Genomic DNA, 19,124 nt, shown 5'->3' on the forward strand with positions numbered 1-19,124 from the left:
GACAGGAAAAAAGAACAACACATTCTGCAGCAAAGGGAGACTTCAGGAAGTGGCCAGGTTTGGTCCTAAACAGCATCTCCTGTTGTCACTGCTGGGGGGACAACCCAGCAGGTATTTCCAATCTTCTTAAAACCTTTGCTTTGAACCCCACCCTGTTCCTGTGAAACACCTCTAGGACAGCTCCTGCCCACACACCTCATTCCTGGCAAAGCTTTGTGAGGAGCCAGCCTGGACACCTGGATCAGTGCAAGCTGCTCCTGGCCATGCCCCATCATGCCAGCACTTCACTGGTTGATTTCACAAGCAGGCTAAAGTCCCCTGGGGCCCAGAGTGCCACCATGTGTGACAGCACCCGAGGGGGTGCTCAGCAAAGCCCCAGAAAGTGTCAGCACAGAGCAGGAGCTTTTGATGAGACAGCTAGAAATGCTGCAGATGGGATAAAGACAGCCCTTCCAGCACATTTCAGAGGGTACTATATTAAGAAGTGTAACAGCAGGACTTCAAAATCTTCTATCAGGCTCTTTTTGCTGGCCATGCTGCACCTTGAAAAGCAAAGACTGTAATAAAGCCAATGTATAACAAGTGTTCAAGAAAAAGCTGCAGAGGCAGTTGTGGGGGATTAGAAGTAGCCTGGTTATCTGGACAGATTTATCCTGGCCCATCCCTCTGCTCTCTGCTGCTGAAAAGAAGGACACCACAGAGAAAGGAGAAAAAACCACAGATGTAACAAGCAGGGTCTACCTGCTGCTGGGTCACCAGGGGAAAAGCACAGATTGAGAAACGAGGCAGTGTCTGTGGTTTTGGCATGTGAGCAATTGTTATCGATGAGCAAAGAATTAAACAGCTTAAAGGAGCGGATAAAAACTGGGATATGTGATTTTGGCTGGGCATTGTCCTCAGGGCTGACTGGATGATGAGCCCCAGCACAGTGGAGCTGCCTCAGCAGAACAGTCTGGTCTGCACAAATGGACAAAACCAGAAAAAAGTATTTAAACTTTCCAGGGTAGATGCTCCTTATGCACGCAAAATACACTCTAAGCTGATCAACTGCAGAGTCAGGCCTTAAGTAAGCTTATGTTAGACTGGTTTTTAGTTAGAAATTTTAAGGAAAAAAGAAATCAAGCTCTTCTGCCCACTCTGCTGGCCTGAGTTGTGCCAGCTCCAAAAAGACTGATGTGACAATTAGCTCCTCGTTAGTGAAATTAGTTTACAAGATCAAATGTGCTGCTGGTTGTGTTTTGAGCCAGCTCCTTAAAAGGATATTGTTAAGGCTTGGTCTCCATCTTCTTCATCAATCTTTCACTACATGGCTTTATTGCTTTCAAAAGGTACTGAATTTGCCTTGCAGCAATTTTCACTTCCAAACATCGAACAAACTGGTAAATCTACAATTATTGGATGTTCTAGAATTCATTACTTGGTGGCTGACTTTTACTTTATATGCTTTACTTTTTCAGTAAAAAGGGACTGAGCAATAACCATTGAATAGCTTCCTTTAGCTTAGCAGTTGGCCAAGCCATAAATCAAACAGGGAAAATGGACAGAATCAATATGATTTTCATCATCCATCATTACTTGTCTGGTCTAAATTTAGCCAAGACTGCCTTTACTCAACAGAAGTGTCTCTATCTACATAGGTATTGCACCAAATGCTTCACAGCAAAGGGAGAAACTAAGGTTCATTTACTTAAGGTTAAATAATAAATATAATTCTGAGCTCTGCAAAGATTTCTAGGGGGTCAACAACCTTTGAGATGAGTCACTTTTCAGGAGAGCCCCTTTTCTGCAAAAGACCACAGCTAAAGCTTACAGAGCTCACTGTGAACAACTGCTTTCAGTCAGGAGCAATGTAGGTAAGATGAACTGCAGCCAAGATACAAGTTCAAACTTAGGATATGGCATAATGATGCATCAGCACAGAATAACTCATCTGTGCATGCAAACTCTTTAAATCAGAGTCAAAAACAAGGCTGAGAGGTGCCTCCCCTAAAAGATAAAAAAGGGAGTGACTAAGAATATTTGCATATTTAAAAAGTGACAGACAAAAACCAAACAAAAAACCCAGCCAGCAAAAGAAACCACAATAGACCAAGTCAAGTAAAGGGTGCATATATTCAGCCAAAACATGCTGCAATGTTTCAGTGCTTCTGAGCATGATGTTAGCTCCCTTGTCACATTCTTGCTGCCCTCATGAGTCTCTAAACCAGGACTTTCCTACCACAGCAGCCAAGGAGCCACAATGACAAGGCAATATTTATGGTGCAGAAACACTGACCAGAAAGTCTCAGATCCCAGGGCAGCTCCTCTGTTTCCTTCCTGGGACAAACTGGGAACTGACAGACAGGGAACTGCACTTCTCCAAACCCTGCACAGCAAAGAGAAGCCACCAGGGTAACTCCAACAATAAATATGGCTCTGCTGCACCCAAAGCCTTTCTTCCTGCACATGACAGTGGTTCCACAAGAATCCTTCCTTGTTGCTAACACAATGAACCAAACCTCCCTGACCTCTAGCTTTTCATAATCTATAGGAGTGAAACAGCAACACAAGGGGTTATATTCTCTCTGAAACCACAGTGAAGAATTCATTATTCAATATTTAGGAAGACATCAAAAAAGAAAGGGTTCAGGGCACAGATTTGGTAAAGTCAGGTGGTAGATGGCTTGATCTCCTTAAGTCCATTGCAAGCAATAAATATTTCCTTTTTCTAGCACAACACCTTGAAATGGTGCTGCACACACAACCTTCCCAGAGCACAGGCATCCAGTAAGGACAGCAGTTATCAGCTGGGACAAACCCACCCTGTCACCAGCTGCTACACCAGGATGAGCCTCTAAAATCCATTACAATGGACTGGGAAGAACTCAAGAGGTGAGGAGTGAGGGTGGCTCACAACCTCTATCCTCCTCAGATGCTTACCAAGGCCACTCATTTGGGCATTTCTCACTGGACCAACCCTGTCTGACCTGCATGAGCCCCCAAACATCTGGGCAAACCTACTGCCCTAACCTCTGGGGAAGGAGTACATGACTAAATAACAGGGAAACTGGGAAAGATAATCCAGCTGGTAGGAGAACCAGGCTTGGGACAACCAACCCCAGACTTTCTGCCCTGCTCCCATCAAGGCAGCATGTTGTCTCTGCACAGGTGCTCATTCTATCATGGAAAGTGATGGGAAAAAAGCAATTTCTATCTGCAGCATGCCAAGAAACAAGGCCTTTCCCTTGGAACAGGGTCTGATGTCCTTCTGAGCTGGAGCAACAGGACTAATGCTACAGTTTGTAGCAAATCCAACTCCTGACCCATATAAATGAACAGATAACTAGCAAACCTCTCTGGAAGCAAAATTCTGAGTATTCTTGATGTGCTTTTAGCACCATCACACTTCTAACACTCATTCCTAGAGCAATGACCCTCTCCCTACACCACCAATCTGCCCATCCCACTTGGGAAGAGCAGGGAAGGAGGTGCTTTCCCCACCACACCCTAAGGTGTTCCCCAGTCCTGCTGGGGCTGGATCTGATCTATTGACAGCTGCAGGCACCTCCTGGTATCTGCACCTTCCCACATCTTACCCATCCCTCAGCCAGGGGGGTGGTGATTGCATGACCAGGCAGAGTCAGACAGGGGTACCACTGCTTTCTCATCCCAGAGAACATCCCAGTGTTTGTAAAACCTGGTTTTGGGAGATGCTGAGCCCTCCTGAAATGGTGTCTGAGGGTACTCAGCTCCTCTGAGGCAACTGGCACAGCAAGGACTGCAATGAGTGCTCTCCTTGGAAATAAACACAGGTCTTTTTCCAGCCTGTGGAGGCAACCTGCCATCCATCCTCCAGGCACCCCCTCCCCATGGCCATCCCACCACAGCTCCCACCACAAATGAACACCTTCCTGGCCTGCAGCCCTCACTTCTCCAGCTTCACTGTGAATATGCAATCCCTGGGGGCTGCTGTCTTTATCCCTAACTCAGCCAAACACAGCCCTGGGTTGAGGTTGCTCCAGTGTGTCCCACCTGTGTGTGCCAAGGTGAAGGGCTGCCCCACTCCCCCTCTGCTGGAGCCCCACACAGCAAGGGGGGCAGACACTGCCCCAGGACTGCACCTCCTTCTGCCAGGAGTCATAGAATCCTACAATGACTGGGGTTGGAAGGGACCTTAAAAATCATCTGGCTCCAATCCCCTGCCATGGGAAGGAATATCTGTCAACAGAGCAGGGTGCAGACCCCAGGAAGACCTCCCAGGCAGCTGGAGCCTTCATCTCCACACATTGCTTCAAGCTTTAACTCTCAGCAAACCAGTGGCAACACCCCATGTGGTGCAGAAAAAGCACACACCTGGATGTCCACTCCTGTGAAAGCCAACACTTTTCTACATCCCTCTCCCAGCACATCAAAGCCAAAGTGCTTTCGGTACAATTCTACTCAGCTCCACTAATCCAGACTCAAACTAGCACATTTATTTAACGTGGCAGTGCAAGAGAATTCCACATCCATAAATACAGGAACATCTGTCAGGCTGGGCACAGACAATGGATGTGTTGTGGATGATGCATTAACAGAAAATGAAAATCACATATGCAAATGTCTAAAACTAAAACAGAAAAATACCCCACCTTTGCCACACATTCACACTACTACGCCAGAAAAGTCCCTGCAAAAGCCTAATCCAGATCTCTTGTGACAACCATCTATCATCTCCTTACACCCCACACTCATGAGCCCCAATACCAATCACAAGAGCTGGGGATTTGAAAGACAGCTGTGAAATAAATGACTGGAGTGAGCAGGTAACAGGCCATGTCTGGCTGCATCAGGAAGGCACGTGGCAAATGGAGGGCAGGCTGCTCAGGGCTGGTGAGAGCAGACACCTGCATGCCTGACCCTCACCCTGAGCCACCCATTCACAAAGGGCTGCTGAAAGGGGATCAGCTTACAAACACTAACTGCACTACACAACCAGAGCCAGAAGAGATGCAAGTCCACACAAGACTCGGTAGAACTGCAGCATTTTGGGGATCTGTTGGATTGTCCCATCCACAAAGATAACACTAAACCCCTGTGCACAATGCCAGGACAGGGCAGAATGAATATATCCAAGACCAGGTTCACAACCACAGATTCTTTTCCTATGCACCATCAAAAATTGATCTTGCAGGCAGCTGAGAGCACATACAGCAAACCCAAGGTTTACCACCATTTGTGTCACAGGTCTCCTGTAACTATCCAAAGAGCACTTGGATCCATGCTGCCCCTAAGTGTATGCTAAACTCCCAGAAAGAGACATGGGATTTAAACCTATGATTAAGTTAAAGCAAATGCTCCACTGAATCTTTAAGCCAAACTGTCCCAAGAGTTCAGTCTCAGTGAATATGGGGGGTTATGTGAAGATTTTTTTTAGAATTTCACTGAAATCCTCTTTAGCTATTTGAGTTATCCATGAAAAATGTTCCCACTTCTCAAGAACCCTTGCAGATCCTTTGATGTTTTTCAGACTACTGATGGCTCAAAAAAAGCCCTGTAAAACCTGATGATGGCTTATTCCCAAACAGAAATCACTGTCCAGAGGCACAGCTTGATGTTATCCCCTGAACACTGACAGCTCCTGAAACTCCACCAGACTTAGATTTTCAGAGCCATTAAGTGAATCTAATTGACTTTACAAGCAGCAAAAGCTCGAAAAGGTGTTTTACAAATGCCCCTTTTAAACAGTTTGGATTTAAAAAAAAAAAAATCTCTCATTAGCATCCCTATTGTACAATAACTTCTTCCCTGCTTGCTTTTTCTCTTTTTCAACAAATCCCAGGACTAACGATGTAATTCCACCAAGGACTTTACCAGGATGCTCACTGCTGTTCAGCAGCCAGGTATCTGCTGTGCTTTCATTGCTCTGCCTCTCACTAACCATCATCTGAATTAGCACTTGGGAATGGCAGGTGCTCCAAACCAGGCTGTTTTCAAAAGCTTCTCTTTGCAGTTCTACTATTTAACATTATTTTAAATGGGAAGACTACAGATTTAGGTCTTCCCTGGATTCCCACCAAAAGTGTTACACAGTGTTTCTGATGCTGTTATCTAGATCCAGGGAGGATGAACAGATTTGGCACCTCCAAAAAAAGAACAAAAAAACCTGGCCTCAGAAAATGAAGTGGTTGGGTTTGGGTTTTTTTTCTTGCACACTCTGATTGCAACAAGGATTTTATACATCTTGTAAAAATGGAAAGGATTAGGTTTGTGAGAAAAGTCATGGGGAAAAGATCAATGGATACATCTGGAAGTGATGTGGGTCAGATGCTGTAAAGAAGGTGTAAGAAATGTTGTTGCTAGCAGTTCATTTGCCTTTAGGTAAAATGTTCTCCCCCAACCAGTGGCATGTAGGTTTGTGCACTGTCTTCAGCTTAGCAGACACAATATCCTTGTGCTGCTAACTTCTATTTACTTTCTCATCTTTGTTATTGAGCCTTCTGTCAAAAAAAACCCCAAAAACAACCAAACAAAAAAACCCAAACCAAACAACTTGCACTCACCATGCTAAATATCCAGACAAACTAAGAAAAGAAGAAAGTACATATATAATAAAATTAGTTAAAGGCATATAAATTGAAAAGTTTGATGGAAGGAAGGGGAAAAATCAGAGGTACAGAGGGATCCTGGGCAGGGGACCATCACCCATGGGAAATGCCAAAAGTGATGCAATTGAAGCAAATAGACCAGACCAAAAATCACTGGAGAATTCAACACAGGGATGGACCAGAGGGCTGAGCAGAGCTCAAAGGAATGCAAGTACTGCAGTTTGACCCAAGGCTGGAAATGTGGGATACAGAACTGCTGTGCTAGGAGATGGAAAAGGGGGGGAATATGGAATAAAAAAAACAACTCAGGAAATCACTACTGGTTATCTGATAGCTGTGGCAGTGAGTGTTGAATGCACTGAGGAGCTTCTCACAACCAGACAGCTGGTCCAGCTCCCCCCATTTCAATTAGCAGCCCTAGCACAGAGCCCAAGAGTTGCAACTGTGAAAAGCAAACAAACTTTCACTGCTGATGCTGGTCAGGATTCCAGCACAGGTCCAGTTCCAAGTCAGGATCTGAGCACACTGGCAAGGGAGAGTGGGAGCAGCTTGTATAGCAATTACTGGTGATTGAGGGTAAATCTAGCCAAGCAGCTTACTGAAAAATGCAGTTCTTGTCAATGCAAAACAATTCACACATTTGTCCTGAATTCACCAGAGGTGGAAAATGAAAGGCAGAGGAAAGGCAGGCTGGCACAAATCCTGCACAGAGCTCAGCCCCCAGCACTGCTGGCTGGGACAGGGGCACACAGCTCAGTCCTCCAAGGATCACAGGGGATGGGTCCCAGCAGCCAGGACTCCAGAGATGGAGCCCTCAACACCACTGCTTCAGCTACTACACTGGTATAAAATCCCTAAACATGTAACTCCAACAGGGCTGGGATGCCTGGAACCCCAGCACTGACTCAGTATAGATTCAATAGTGCCATGCAAAGCAGGACCTGCCTGAGGGTAACAAACACTTCACCACATCATGGCTCTGTCATGGTCAGTATCCTCTGAGTGTACACTTGGTCTGATCTGTGCTTCTTAAGGAAAGCTGTAACAGCCAACCTTCTGTTTTGGGCTGAAAAAAACCATTACACCCCTCACTAACCACAGATCCTTGCTGCATCATAGTGAAAAAAAGAGAGAGGGAGAAGTAAATCAGCTTAGTTTGGACCAAAACTATCCTTCCTTTTATATTCCAGTTCCTGAACTGAAAAATCATTTTCTCTCAAAACCTCTGGTTTCCAGTTTTACTGCTTGGGTAAGTCCTAGAAACAACACATGAATTTTAAGTGACAAATATTACTTGCTAGGGACAATTTCAAGCAGGACACGCTGTGGTGGGACTAATACCTTGTATTATTCCATTAGCATTTACACTGTTGCAAATCCCACTTCAAGTAACAATATCTCATGTAGCCACTTAAAAATACAACTGAAATACATGCTTCCCATTACCAAATTTGAAATATCTCCTTTCACTCCCAGAACCCCATTCTAAAGCAGAAGCCCAGCTTGGTACAAAGCCCTGGGAATCACAGGTCTACATTCCTGTAAGAAATAGAATTATTTCTTTTTGAAAGAAACACTCTTCAAACAGTTATAGAGGATAATGAATGATACTGCACATGCTGTCATAAATTGTTAATTGATTGCTGGGGTCCAGTGGGTCAATAGATGACTTAGAAGAATGGCTCAAAGCCATCTGTAACAGACACCACAGCTTGTACCTGGCTCTGACCACACCACTATGAACTAATTTTTGATGCATCCTTAAAGAGCATGAGGCTTCTTGGCAATTCCATGTGACCCCCTTACCAAAACACAAAAACAAAGCAGAAACAAAACCAAAATAAAACAAAAAAAAAACCCCAACATCCTCCTCCTCCTCCCCCCTAAACCCTATTATTTGGTTACAAGGAATAAATTTGTCAATAGAAACTAGGTAACTTTGGAGTTTCTTTAAGACTCCTTTCATTAGCCACCTGTCAGGATAACAAAATGATACCTCAGCTTTCTACAGAGTGGAAAAAAAAAAGGGAAAAAGAAAATCTAAAAATACACTTTGAAGCTTCCTGTTTTGCTGATGCAGAAAGTAACAACAAAGGCTCATGCATCCCTCAGCTCATCACAGAAACAGACACCAGCAAAACACTCTAGGTCTCTTTTTGCTGTAGCCTGGAAGGGAGTAGCATCAAGTATGTGATTATTTGTAACAGATCCCAGCACTGCATCACCAAAATAAAGCCATGCTCTCTGCAATACACCAGCAAACAACACTGTGAGCTCCCCTAAAGGGCTCACAGCCACTCCAAAAGTCACTCACATCCCAAGGAATTAAACATAACCTGCCTGAATCAAGGTCTAAACCTACAGAAAGAATTTCAGAAATCCACTCTGAAATTCAGGGAGATTTTGAATGGTTTGCCTTCTTGAAAAATCAGGCCATGCATTTAGACTTTTACATAAAACCTGTTTTTTCAATATATTTAGAGATCTTCAAGTGGAGAGCAATCCCCAATGGCAATTTCTAAAGTATTAAGACCACTGGTGGTGCACACTGAGAGGCAACAACATGACCACACTCTTGGGTAACCCTAAGAGGCTTAATACAATAAACAAATATAACAATGTGAGAATAAGATTTTTCAGTTCATGTTCTTACATCCAGAATTTAGTGTCAAGAGGGGCTCAAAGCTTTGTACATTTAAAACTCTTGCCATAGACAGATATCTGACACAGAGTCTCAATTTAGGCTATTATGAAATCTTAACCTGAAACAGACTTTTGGGCAATTGTTTTAAATCATGGTCATTCCTAAGAAAGCAAGAGAAAGAAGAAGAGCTATTGAAAACCCTTTATAAGAATAATAAATTTGCATTTAAACTTGTGAACAAAATTCCTGAGTCAGAATCTGTTTTGGTTCATTCACTAAGACACTCCTGAGAAACTGCATACAATCATGCCAGAAAACACTTAATACTGGAGAAAACAGAAAAAAAATGACTCAGTGCTAGGAAAAAAACCCCAAATACCTGATGTCCCCTGCCCCCTTCATGTTCCTAAGTCCCAGTGTGGCTTGTTTGCTGGTCTTGAGAAGTTAACTGTGCCTAAAAAGCTACTGATGTTCAATTTACACAACTGGTTACTCTTGTACTGAAGATTAATGACCAGCACTGGCATGTACTGAGGATTTTAAACACCTGCAGGCTGAGTTTACATTCAGTAGCATCATATCCACCCAGTCATGGCTACAACTCAAACACCACTGCATTAAGTGATGGTCATGTCCAGGAGGGACTGGCTACTTTCAGAGAGAATTCTTGAATACATGGAGAGGCCAAAAAAAAAAAAAAAAAAAAAGACATATTACTCTGAAAAATTTACTATAAAATCTATTTTCATCTAATTTTGACATGAGACTGTGCCAAACTTGTGGATCTAAAGGGAGAGCTATTATGTTACAGATATGCACATTGAGTAGTGGGTTTGTTGCACATGCTCCTGCTCCTGTGATAGATAAATAGGAAGGGGGAGAGGCTGCAGCAACTTGCCCATAAACATGTTTATTCCACTGGCAGTGGATGCCACAGCCCTGAATCCACAGACTGCTCCCCTCATCAGGAAACTCCAGTTTTTCTATGTTGGCCCTTTGCTGAGAGCATCGTGCTTCTACTCAGTACTCCCTGAGCACCCCAAAAGTGGAAGGAGAAAAAAAAAAAAAAAAAAAAAAAAAAAAAAGATTTTGTGAGTTAGGAAGACCCTGCAGGCCCTCCAGAGGGTTGAGCTGGCCCAAGTGGCTCAGCAGCAAAGGACTCGAGTTGTGTCTCCTCTGATCTAGCCCAGCTCTTATCAGAGGGCTGCAGCTGGGCTGGGGTTCTGCCCCGTGCTGGCTGCTGGGAGCAGGAATTCTGGAATTTGGGTGGAGCTGGTGCCAGCAGCACTCTGCCCATGCCCCACTCCTGCAGGATGGGGCTGCCTCCAGATGGACAAGCCAAGGCTCCAGCACAGTGAAACGAGGCAGCCACGAGTGATGGAGTGCCAGGGTCAGAGGAGGTGGGTTTTGGGGGACAGACCAACTCTAAAAATATTTTACATTATTCAAATAAAACCGAAATATTTCAGCCCATTACAAATGCTGGGCAAAGCACATCCCTAACACTTGGAAACGTGAGTTTTCATCTTGCTTCCCAAAAAACTCTGCACTGGATGTCTAACCTGGCAGATCCATGCTGCTAAATTGTAAAGCCCAAAAGCACCAGTAGAAATTGCTGAGCTGAAGAATCCCTGACTGTCCCACTAGCAGGAGGTCAGATTTGGAAATATTTTGACAAAATACTTCACACTATAAAGTATATGAAAAGGCTATAATCCTAATCTTACAGGATCTCCCTGCTGAGGAGGTCACATCTCTGGAAGCACTCTGATGGAATTGCAGAGATGCCAGCAGTGATATGGTCACAGGACAGACCCTCCTCTGCCCGAGGAGACCCAGCCTCAGCTCCCAGCAGTGATAGGAGGCAGAGCTGGGAAACACCCAGGAGAAGATAAGGACACAGCCTCTCCCATGGGGTTCCCAGCCCCACACAGAACTCAGCACTCTACAGGGCAGTGTGGGAAAGGCAAGCATGAAAATCCCAATGCAGGACAGACAGCTCAGGGTTTGGCAGATACACGAGGTCAGGGCACTGCATAAGGCAGCAGGAAATGCTGCAGATAGGGATGCTTCAGATTCCAGCTGCCCCTTGGGCACCAGGAGTGGGGTAGGGCTCTCCAAAAACACATTCCTCCACTGGGAAGCAGCAGCCCTGAGCCCTGTCTGGCGTCAGGTAACCCAGCCCTTTCTTTGCAAAGCAAGAGCTGCTCTATTCTTCCCAAACAATGTTATCATTCGGCAGCTTCACTCCTGCTTATCTAGCAGCCTGAGCATTAACCAGATTGTGGAAGAACTGGGTTGTGGCCCCTCTGCCTGGGGGCTCAGTGGGGAGAAACACCCCCCACTCCCTCTCCCTGTGTCTTTGGAAGGGTTTGGGCATGGCAGAGCAAGCACAGCTCCAGGGCTGAGGATCTCCTCCCAAGGTAGACCCTGTATTTTCCCAGCACCCCAAAAGTCACTGGTGCTCACCTCTGAGCCTCCCCAAGGCTCAGCACTCACAGAGCAGAGGCAGCAGGAGCCACACCACTCACAACAGCTGTTTACCTTGCAAATATCATGCCACAGGGAACAAAGCCTGATGAAGGACATGAACACTCACTTGTTACCCAAGCACCTCACTGCAGGTGTGGGACACCTCAAAAGGCAGAGGCAGCAAACAGGATCTCACATCCTCACAGCTCAGCTCTGGACCCACCTCAGCTGGTGTCCTGGCAGAACCAGAACCTCTGCCAAGAAAGGCAGGACATCTCCCTTTGAGCCCAGCTGAGGAATGTGCCACCCAAGAGCAGCAGAAATTGAACCCTAATGATCCATCCCCCTGCAGTCCCTGTTCCTTAGGGCTGTGTCCCCCGGGAAGGTTGGGATACCTCTGCAGGCTCACCATGTCACACACAGGGGACAGAGGGCAGCAGGACAGGAGGGCTCTGCTCACCCTGATGGAGGCAGGAGGGCAGAGCACACATCCCCTCCCTGCAGGAGGAGCCAGAGGTGCCCATGAGCACAGAGAGCTGCAGCGTCAGCACTGATGGGTGGCTGGTGTGAGCTGGCACCTCCTGCAGCAGCACCACACTAGGCTGATGCCCTCAACACCCACCAGGTGCTGCAGCCTCAGCTCTCCAGGCTGCCCCTCTGTGCTGTCTGTCCATCCTCCTGCAATGCAGCCACCCAGCTGGTCACCAGCCCCCAAAACCCTGACAAATGCCAGCTGCCACCACCACCAGGTGTCTGCAGCACCAGGGCAGGCATGCACACCCCTCAGCAAACCCTGCCAGGACAGCCAGACAGCTCTTTAAACAACCACAGAGACATGGAAATTCATCAGCCAAAGCCCAGCTCCAGTGCTTTAGGGAGCAGCAGTTTTGCACTGGACACAAGGAGTCTTGGTTTCCATAAGCTCAGCCTGACAAGAATCTAACACACCAACCACTGCAAAAAAAACATACAACACAACCAACTGGGATAGTAGCTTGAAGAGACTCTGTAAAATTGATTAGTCATCAAAATTATCAGACCATAAAAGAAGCTCCAGCTGTGCTCATCCTTTTTGTGTGGATAACTGCAAGAGGCAAGGCTCTATTTAAAATTAATTCCTTTTTTTTTTTTGGTTGGTTTTGGTTGGGTTTTTTTTTTGTTTACTAGAGCTTGTTACTCTGGTTGACAATTAAGCCCATTATCCAATTCCTTTCTTTTTCACCATTCCAGTAGTCTTTTTTCATAGCCTTTGAAGAAGGAAAAAAAAGAAAGGTAAATTCCAATAAGTGCTATTTTAAAATGAAAAATGCTAGTTTACAAAGAGCTCAGGAAGGTGTTTGAACCATCCAACCTTCTGTTTTAAGACCCCAGCACGCACTTAACACAAACAATTCCTTTCACATTGAAAGCAATTTCAAGTCACACCACTGTGCACAAGCTCCAAGTTAAGCACTGGCCCAAACGTTCTGCCAGACCTTTGGCATAGGTGTAGGAAGGCAAGAGAAAACAAAGATTTAAGTTTTGGCTAGTGTACTGCAAAATCACTGTCAGCACATATTTCTCAGTTCATACAAAACCCAGCAGAGAAAAATTCAAACAATAACTAACTTTGAGGCGAGAGGTTCAAAAAAAAGCTGCAGAAGAAAAACCCAAATACTGTGAAACTCATGGAATTGTTCAGCACTAATCATTAACCTGGGTGCTCATGGTATCCCACTGCAAACCAGGTCCTTTTGGCTTGGTTATAAAACTGGCCCACATGTTCTGTGGATGCTTTCACAACACCACCTAGAATGACCCATTTTAATAGTTAAAATATCCCCTCACTGTAGATGCCTGCCTTACCAGAGGCTATTTGCTGTAGATACTCCCTACAGCAGTACTCCAGCCCGGGTATCTTGGATTCAAAGGGCAAAAATACCTTTATACAAGACCTTAAGACCATGTCCCATTTCTACCTTTGTATTCATCACCCTGAGAAACAGGAATTCACAATTCCAACACAAAAATGCTCCTTTCCTCTTTTTTCTATATTGAGGGAAAAAAAAAAATTCAAGGAGGAAAACATGGATTCTCTAAAGAAGGAGGGGGAAGTTGCCTGGTCATACTCCCAGGCCAAACTGCAGTCATATCAGGTTGGGTTTAACTTATCTAGTCAAGCTCTGGCCATCTCCAGCCTCTCTGGGAGCCTGTCCCCACACCCCATTACCCTTGCTGTGACCAGTTCTTCTCTCAACACCTCACTGAGAAAGCTCCCACAAATATCTCAGCTGCAGCAACACTACAAGCCCTTCTCATTCCCACTGCAATAATTTCTGCCTGGGTGCTGATTTGTAAACTAGGCAAATAAAAGACAAATTTGGGCTTGAATTTGTTTTATTGCCATTGTTCTGTCCCTTGGTTGGGATGGGCAATGCCAGTGTGGCACATTGCTGCCTTCCTCTGGATGTTCAGCCAGCCTTCAAAGTGCACAAAACTCTGGGATTTTTCTAGGATGACTGTATTTATACTGCTGTCCTATAGGGAAAAAAAAAAAAATCCACCAACTGCATTTTTAAAGGAAACAGGAGCAAATCACTGGATTCATGCCTTGTGCACAGCTACACCAAATAGCACCACATGGATTTATGGCACATGGATGGAGCTGGTTCCAACACCAGACACCCTTCTCCTTCCCCTGACCCCAAAGCCCCTCTGGTCCCTTTATCCAGCATCACTGTCATCAAGAACCTTTAACAAGCACCAACAATCCCATAAATCTGCTTTTCATGGCATGGCAGAAGCCTAATTACACGATTAAATTCTGTCAAAAATTAAAGCCCACACACTTGCTCTAAAATTGCAATTAGCTCTTTCAGGTACCAAATAAAAGCAATGCTAACATTTCAAAGACATGTTGGCAACACAGCTGAACCAAATTACATTCCTGACCCCAAACAAATCGAGGGCATTTCTTTGAGCTCCTTTTCTTTATTTTCTATCTGCTAGAGTTATAAATACAGGCCCTGTGATCCCTCTAAATTGTGACCATGCAAGTCCTGAGCATTAACAAGCTAAGCAGCTCAAACACCTATTAACTCCATATTACACATTCTTATTCTCCTGGAATCTTCTGCAGCTTTCTCAAGCATAATATTTTGCTGGGCCTCACTACAGAAGGGCAGAAATATCTTGCTATGAATCCTTTTATTTTTGTGACACCACCTTTAATGAAGATTGAGGTTTTTATATACAAGTCACACATCACTTAATTTTTACAAAAACAAGTCCTGTAAATGAAACACACCCTGTGTGTAAGATGGGACAAGATCTGTACATGACATGTACTATGATGGGAGAGAAAGCTAAATCAAGCCAGTTAATGATTTTCACAAGAGAAGCAACATTTTAGAAAAATGTAACATTGCATATTAGAAGTGAGGGAAGGTTTGTGGCTATTGTACTTCCTAGCAGTTCTCTAGAGGTGCCCGGGGAGAGGTTTGTCACACCTGGGGAACAGGAATGATACAGCAAAAACATGGTCACATGGAAAAACAACACAGTATGTACCCAAGAAGAGAGCAGGTACCCCAAGGAAATGGAACTAAGGTGGGATACTGTCCTTGCCGTGCTTTTCCAGCTCACCAAGGGCACTCTGCAGCCACCAAAAGCAAACCTCAAACCCCAACTGACTGCCCAGGCATCCCCCTGCTTTTATCCTCAATATGGATGTGTGCCTACAAGAAGAGAAATAGCACCTGACAGGTTCTAAAGAGACTTTTTTATGACAAATTGTCTTTTACAGCTTAACAGGATAATTTTATCATTAGATCTTGTATTTTCAATTATATGCACGTATGTAACAAAGGGATGAACCCATATTAGGGCAAGCTCATGTGGCAGCAGCCCCTCACATACCTGATCCATGCCTCCTCCAAAACACCTGCATTAAGGAATGTTCTTGAATGACATGGGCAAATGGGCTCAATAGCTAAAATGGGCTCCTCTGAGCATTTGGGCTAACAGGCCCTTCATCTCCCTCTCCTCCTGCTGTCACAGCTAATGCCAAATATACAGAGCAAAGAAACACCGAGCTCCAGATGTAAGGGCTGGGGTGAATAACCCGCATCCTCAGCCTCAGTGTCCCCAAACACCCTCACCCAGTGCCTGGGGTGGCTGTGGGACCCAGCAGAGCTGCACTCCAGGGCTGGACAGAGGCTGCCTGGGATGACTAGGCACTTGGGGGAGGGGGAGTAACGAAAAAAAATTTAAAACACCAAAATCAGCAAAAAAACTCCCAAACCAGACCAAAACCAGAGATGGCTTTGTGTCTGGTGTGGCTAAAGAGCTGCATTCTGGCGACTTTTGAGCTTGCTCAGTGCTGCTGACAGGAGGAAAAGGCGCCAGCAGCAGGGAGCAGCCATGTTCCCCAGCAGGCTGGGGGAAGGAAGGCTCCCTCTGGGAATTCGTACTCACCTGGCGGTTTCATGTAATATTGCTCAATATCGGACATGTCCGTGTGCAGCGCACAATCGAGATAGTGCAGGATAACTTTTCTACTGAAGTAGTACCTCATGCCCATCAGAAAGATGGGCAAACAGCAGGTCAGCAGGAAGGACTTGGTCACAACAAAGCACATTACTATGGAGATAAGGAAGAGAAATAAACGACACCTGTCAGAAAAGAGAATTTAGTGTTGATTTCGGAATACAAACTCATTATAAAAATAAATCAATAAAACAAGAACAGTCAAAACATACATTTGCAGCGCACACACAGTTCACGCTCTCGAGATTATCGTGTTAAGGGATGGTGTATCGCGACGAGAACCCGGAGAAGTTTATGAGGTCCTGAAGGAGCGGGGGGAGGATGCCGGCAGGCCAGGGCAGGGTCCCCCGAGCCCCAGGGGACCCAAGAGCCCCGCAGGGCCCGGGCCCTGCGCTGAGCCCGGAACGCGGCCGGGCGGAGGAGCCGCGCTGCGGGCACCGCTCCGCAGCCATGTGTTCGCCACTGCGGCACTGCTATTTCCATCAGCACCGGCTCCCAGGGCGGCCAGCCTGCTCCTTCCCATCCTGGGGGGCTTCTGCGGGTGTCCCCGGGCCGGCCCAGAGCCCCCTGCCCCCCAGCGCCGGCCGGGGGTCCCCCTCCAGTGTGGGGTCTGGGACACGGGGTGCGACCAGCCTGCAGCCACCGGGGGCAGGAGATCACCCCAAATCCTCTCGGGGCTGGGGGCACGCATTATTAATAATGGCACGGCGAGGGGACACCTTGCAAGAGCTATTTTTGGGCATTTAACCTAAGGAGGTGAGGTGACCCCGCGGCTCGCTCCGGGAGCAGGGGGTACCCCCTGTACCCCTCCCCACGCCGGGGGGGAACGGGGGCCGCTCACCGGCGGGCCCGGCTGTCACCAAGCAACGCCGGCACGCCGGGCCCCCTCTCCGGGCTGCGCGGGGGCGGCAGCGCTCCCCGCTCCCCTCCGCGCCCCCCGAGCCCCGCAATACCCAGCGTGACGGCTCTGCCCTCACCCCGCCGCGACCCCTCCGGGCTCCCGAGCACCGCGCAGGGACGCGCATCCCCGGCGGCCCAGGCTGCCCCGCCGCAGCGCTGCGGCTCCGCGGCCGCCCCGCTCCGCGCCTCCCGCCGCTCCGACCATCTTGGGAAGACCCGCAGCCAAGAATAAACGCGGCGCCCCCCGCCCCAAAAGGAGCGGATACTCACCCGCCAGCAGCCCGTAGAGCAGCTGAGTGAGCGGCTGCTGCTTCAGCCCCCTGAAAGCCGTGTTGGGGATTCGCTCCATGATCCCCTCGTAAAAGATGCGGCGCACCACCTCCTGTTCGGAGGGGTGGAATTCGCGGATATAGACATTGTCGCGCCTGGGGTCTTCTTTTGGTGGGGTGAGGGGAGGTGGGGGTGAGGGAGGAGAGCCAGCCAAAGAGGGCCACATCTGGGAGGAGGAAACAATGATCGTGTCTTTTTTGGATCCCGGGATTGATTCATGATCTTCCGCCACAATCTTGGTCTCACAAACCATCTTGGGAGACAGACAATGCATGCAAACCGGCCGCGGGGAGGGGGCGAGGAGAAAAACGGGAGGGGAGGTGTTAGAAAATTAACAAAAAAAAAAAAAAAAAAAAAAAAAAAAAAAAAAAAAAAGATTGGGAAAAAAAAAAAAAAAAAAAAAAAAGGAAAAAGGGGAGGGGGAAGAAGCGGGGCGCGGAGCCGGCACGGAGACCCGCGGGCAGCGGGGCGCAGAGCAGCGCGGCCGGGCGGGACGAGAGGAAGGAGCCCCGCTGCATTTTGGAGAAGCATTTATAGGGCGGGGGGGCCGCGGGTCCCCGGGGTCCTAGAGCCCCCCGCATTGGCTGCGCGGGGTCGCCATGTGATCGGGGGGGCGGGACACCTCCCCTGGCCCCCCCATCCCTGCACCGCCCCTTGCAAATTACTACGGCGCGGGGTTGCGCGGAGCGCCGGGGGCCGCGCATCCCTGCCCGCGTACACCGGCGCACGCGGAAGGGGCGATTCATTTATTTTTTATGTGTCTGTTTATCAACTGCGAACGAGCTGTGCACTCAGCAGCTTTCTGGAGTAGTCGCTGCGGGTGCGCGGAGCCGCGGGGAGGGAGGGGAGGGCCGGCGAGCCTCGCACCGCGTCCGACGGGTCCGCACCGCATCCCGGCGGGGTTCACACCGAGTCCCGGCGGGGTTCACACCGCGTCCCGGCGGGGTTCCACACCGAGTCCCGGCGGGGTTCCACACCGAGTCCCGGCGGGGTTCACACCGCATCCCGGCGGGGTTCCACACCGAGTCCCGGCGGGGTTCACACCGCATCCCGGCGGGGTTCACACCGAGTCCCGGCGGGGTTCACACCGCATCCCGGCGGGGTTCCACACCGAGTCCCGGCGGGGTTCACACCGCATCCCGGCGGGGTTCCACACCGAGTCCCGGCGGGGTTCACACCGCATCCCGGCGGGGTTCCACACCGAGTCCCGGCGGGCTGCTGCGGCTGCTCCGTCCCTCCCTCCCCGTCCCTGCGCGGAGCGCTCCCCAGCTCCGCCATCCCGCACGGATCAGGCTGGGAGGTGCAGCCGCGCGGCCCTCGGCTCGTCCCAAACCCAAGTAAAGCCCCCTCTCCATCCCTCAGCCCCCCCCGGTCAGTAACTTTTTTGCCGTGCCCACGCCACTGCGCGGTGCAGAGAGCGCAGCCGGCCCCGCCGCCTCCGCGGGGCGGTGAAGAGATGCAGGGGGAGGGGGATGCGCAGGGAGGAGGACGGGCTCCTCCTCTCCGCAGGACCCGAAAAGCTTCGGCCTCTCCCGGTTGGAACCGGCCGGCATCTGCCCGAGGCATGCGCCGTGCGCGGCCGGTGCAGGGACGGGCTGGGCGGGGGATGCGGGGCGGGCAGACGGGAGGCCCCGAACGCATCAGTCCCGAGAGGTGCATCCCCCGAGAGCTCCGTCTGCGCCTCC

General features: G+C 48.4%; 1 protein-coding gene across 1 annotated transcript in view; it reads right to left on the bottom strand.

The window, feature by feature from the left end:
• Positions 1-17,743, bottom strand: part of NAT8L (N-acetyltransferase 8 like) — a 32,107-nt gene extending 14,364 nt beyond the window's left edge. Inside the window, exons 1-2 of the mRNA XM_056490770.1 lie at positions 17,380-17,743; positions 16,138-16,302 (exon numbers count right to left, since the gene is read on the bottom strand). Coding sequence (XP_056346745.1) covers positions 16,138-16,302; positions 17,380-17,713 — 499 coding nt within the window. The 5' untranslated portion in view covers positions 17,714-17,743. The remainder of the gene's footprint in view (positions 1-16,137; positions 16,303-17,379) is intronic.
• Positions 17,744-19,124: the final 1,381 nt, after the last annotated feature.

Source organism: Oenanthe melanoleuca, chromosome 4 (genome assembly GCF_029582105.1).
Source record: "Oenanthe melanoleuca isolate GR-GAL-2019-014 chromosome 4, OMel1.0, whole genome shotgun sequence".
Taxonomy (NCBI): Eukaryota; Metazoa; Chordata; class Aves; order Passeriformes; family Muscicapidae; genus Oenanthe; species Oenanthe melanoleuca.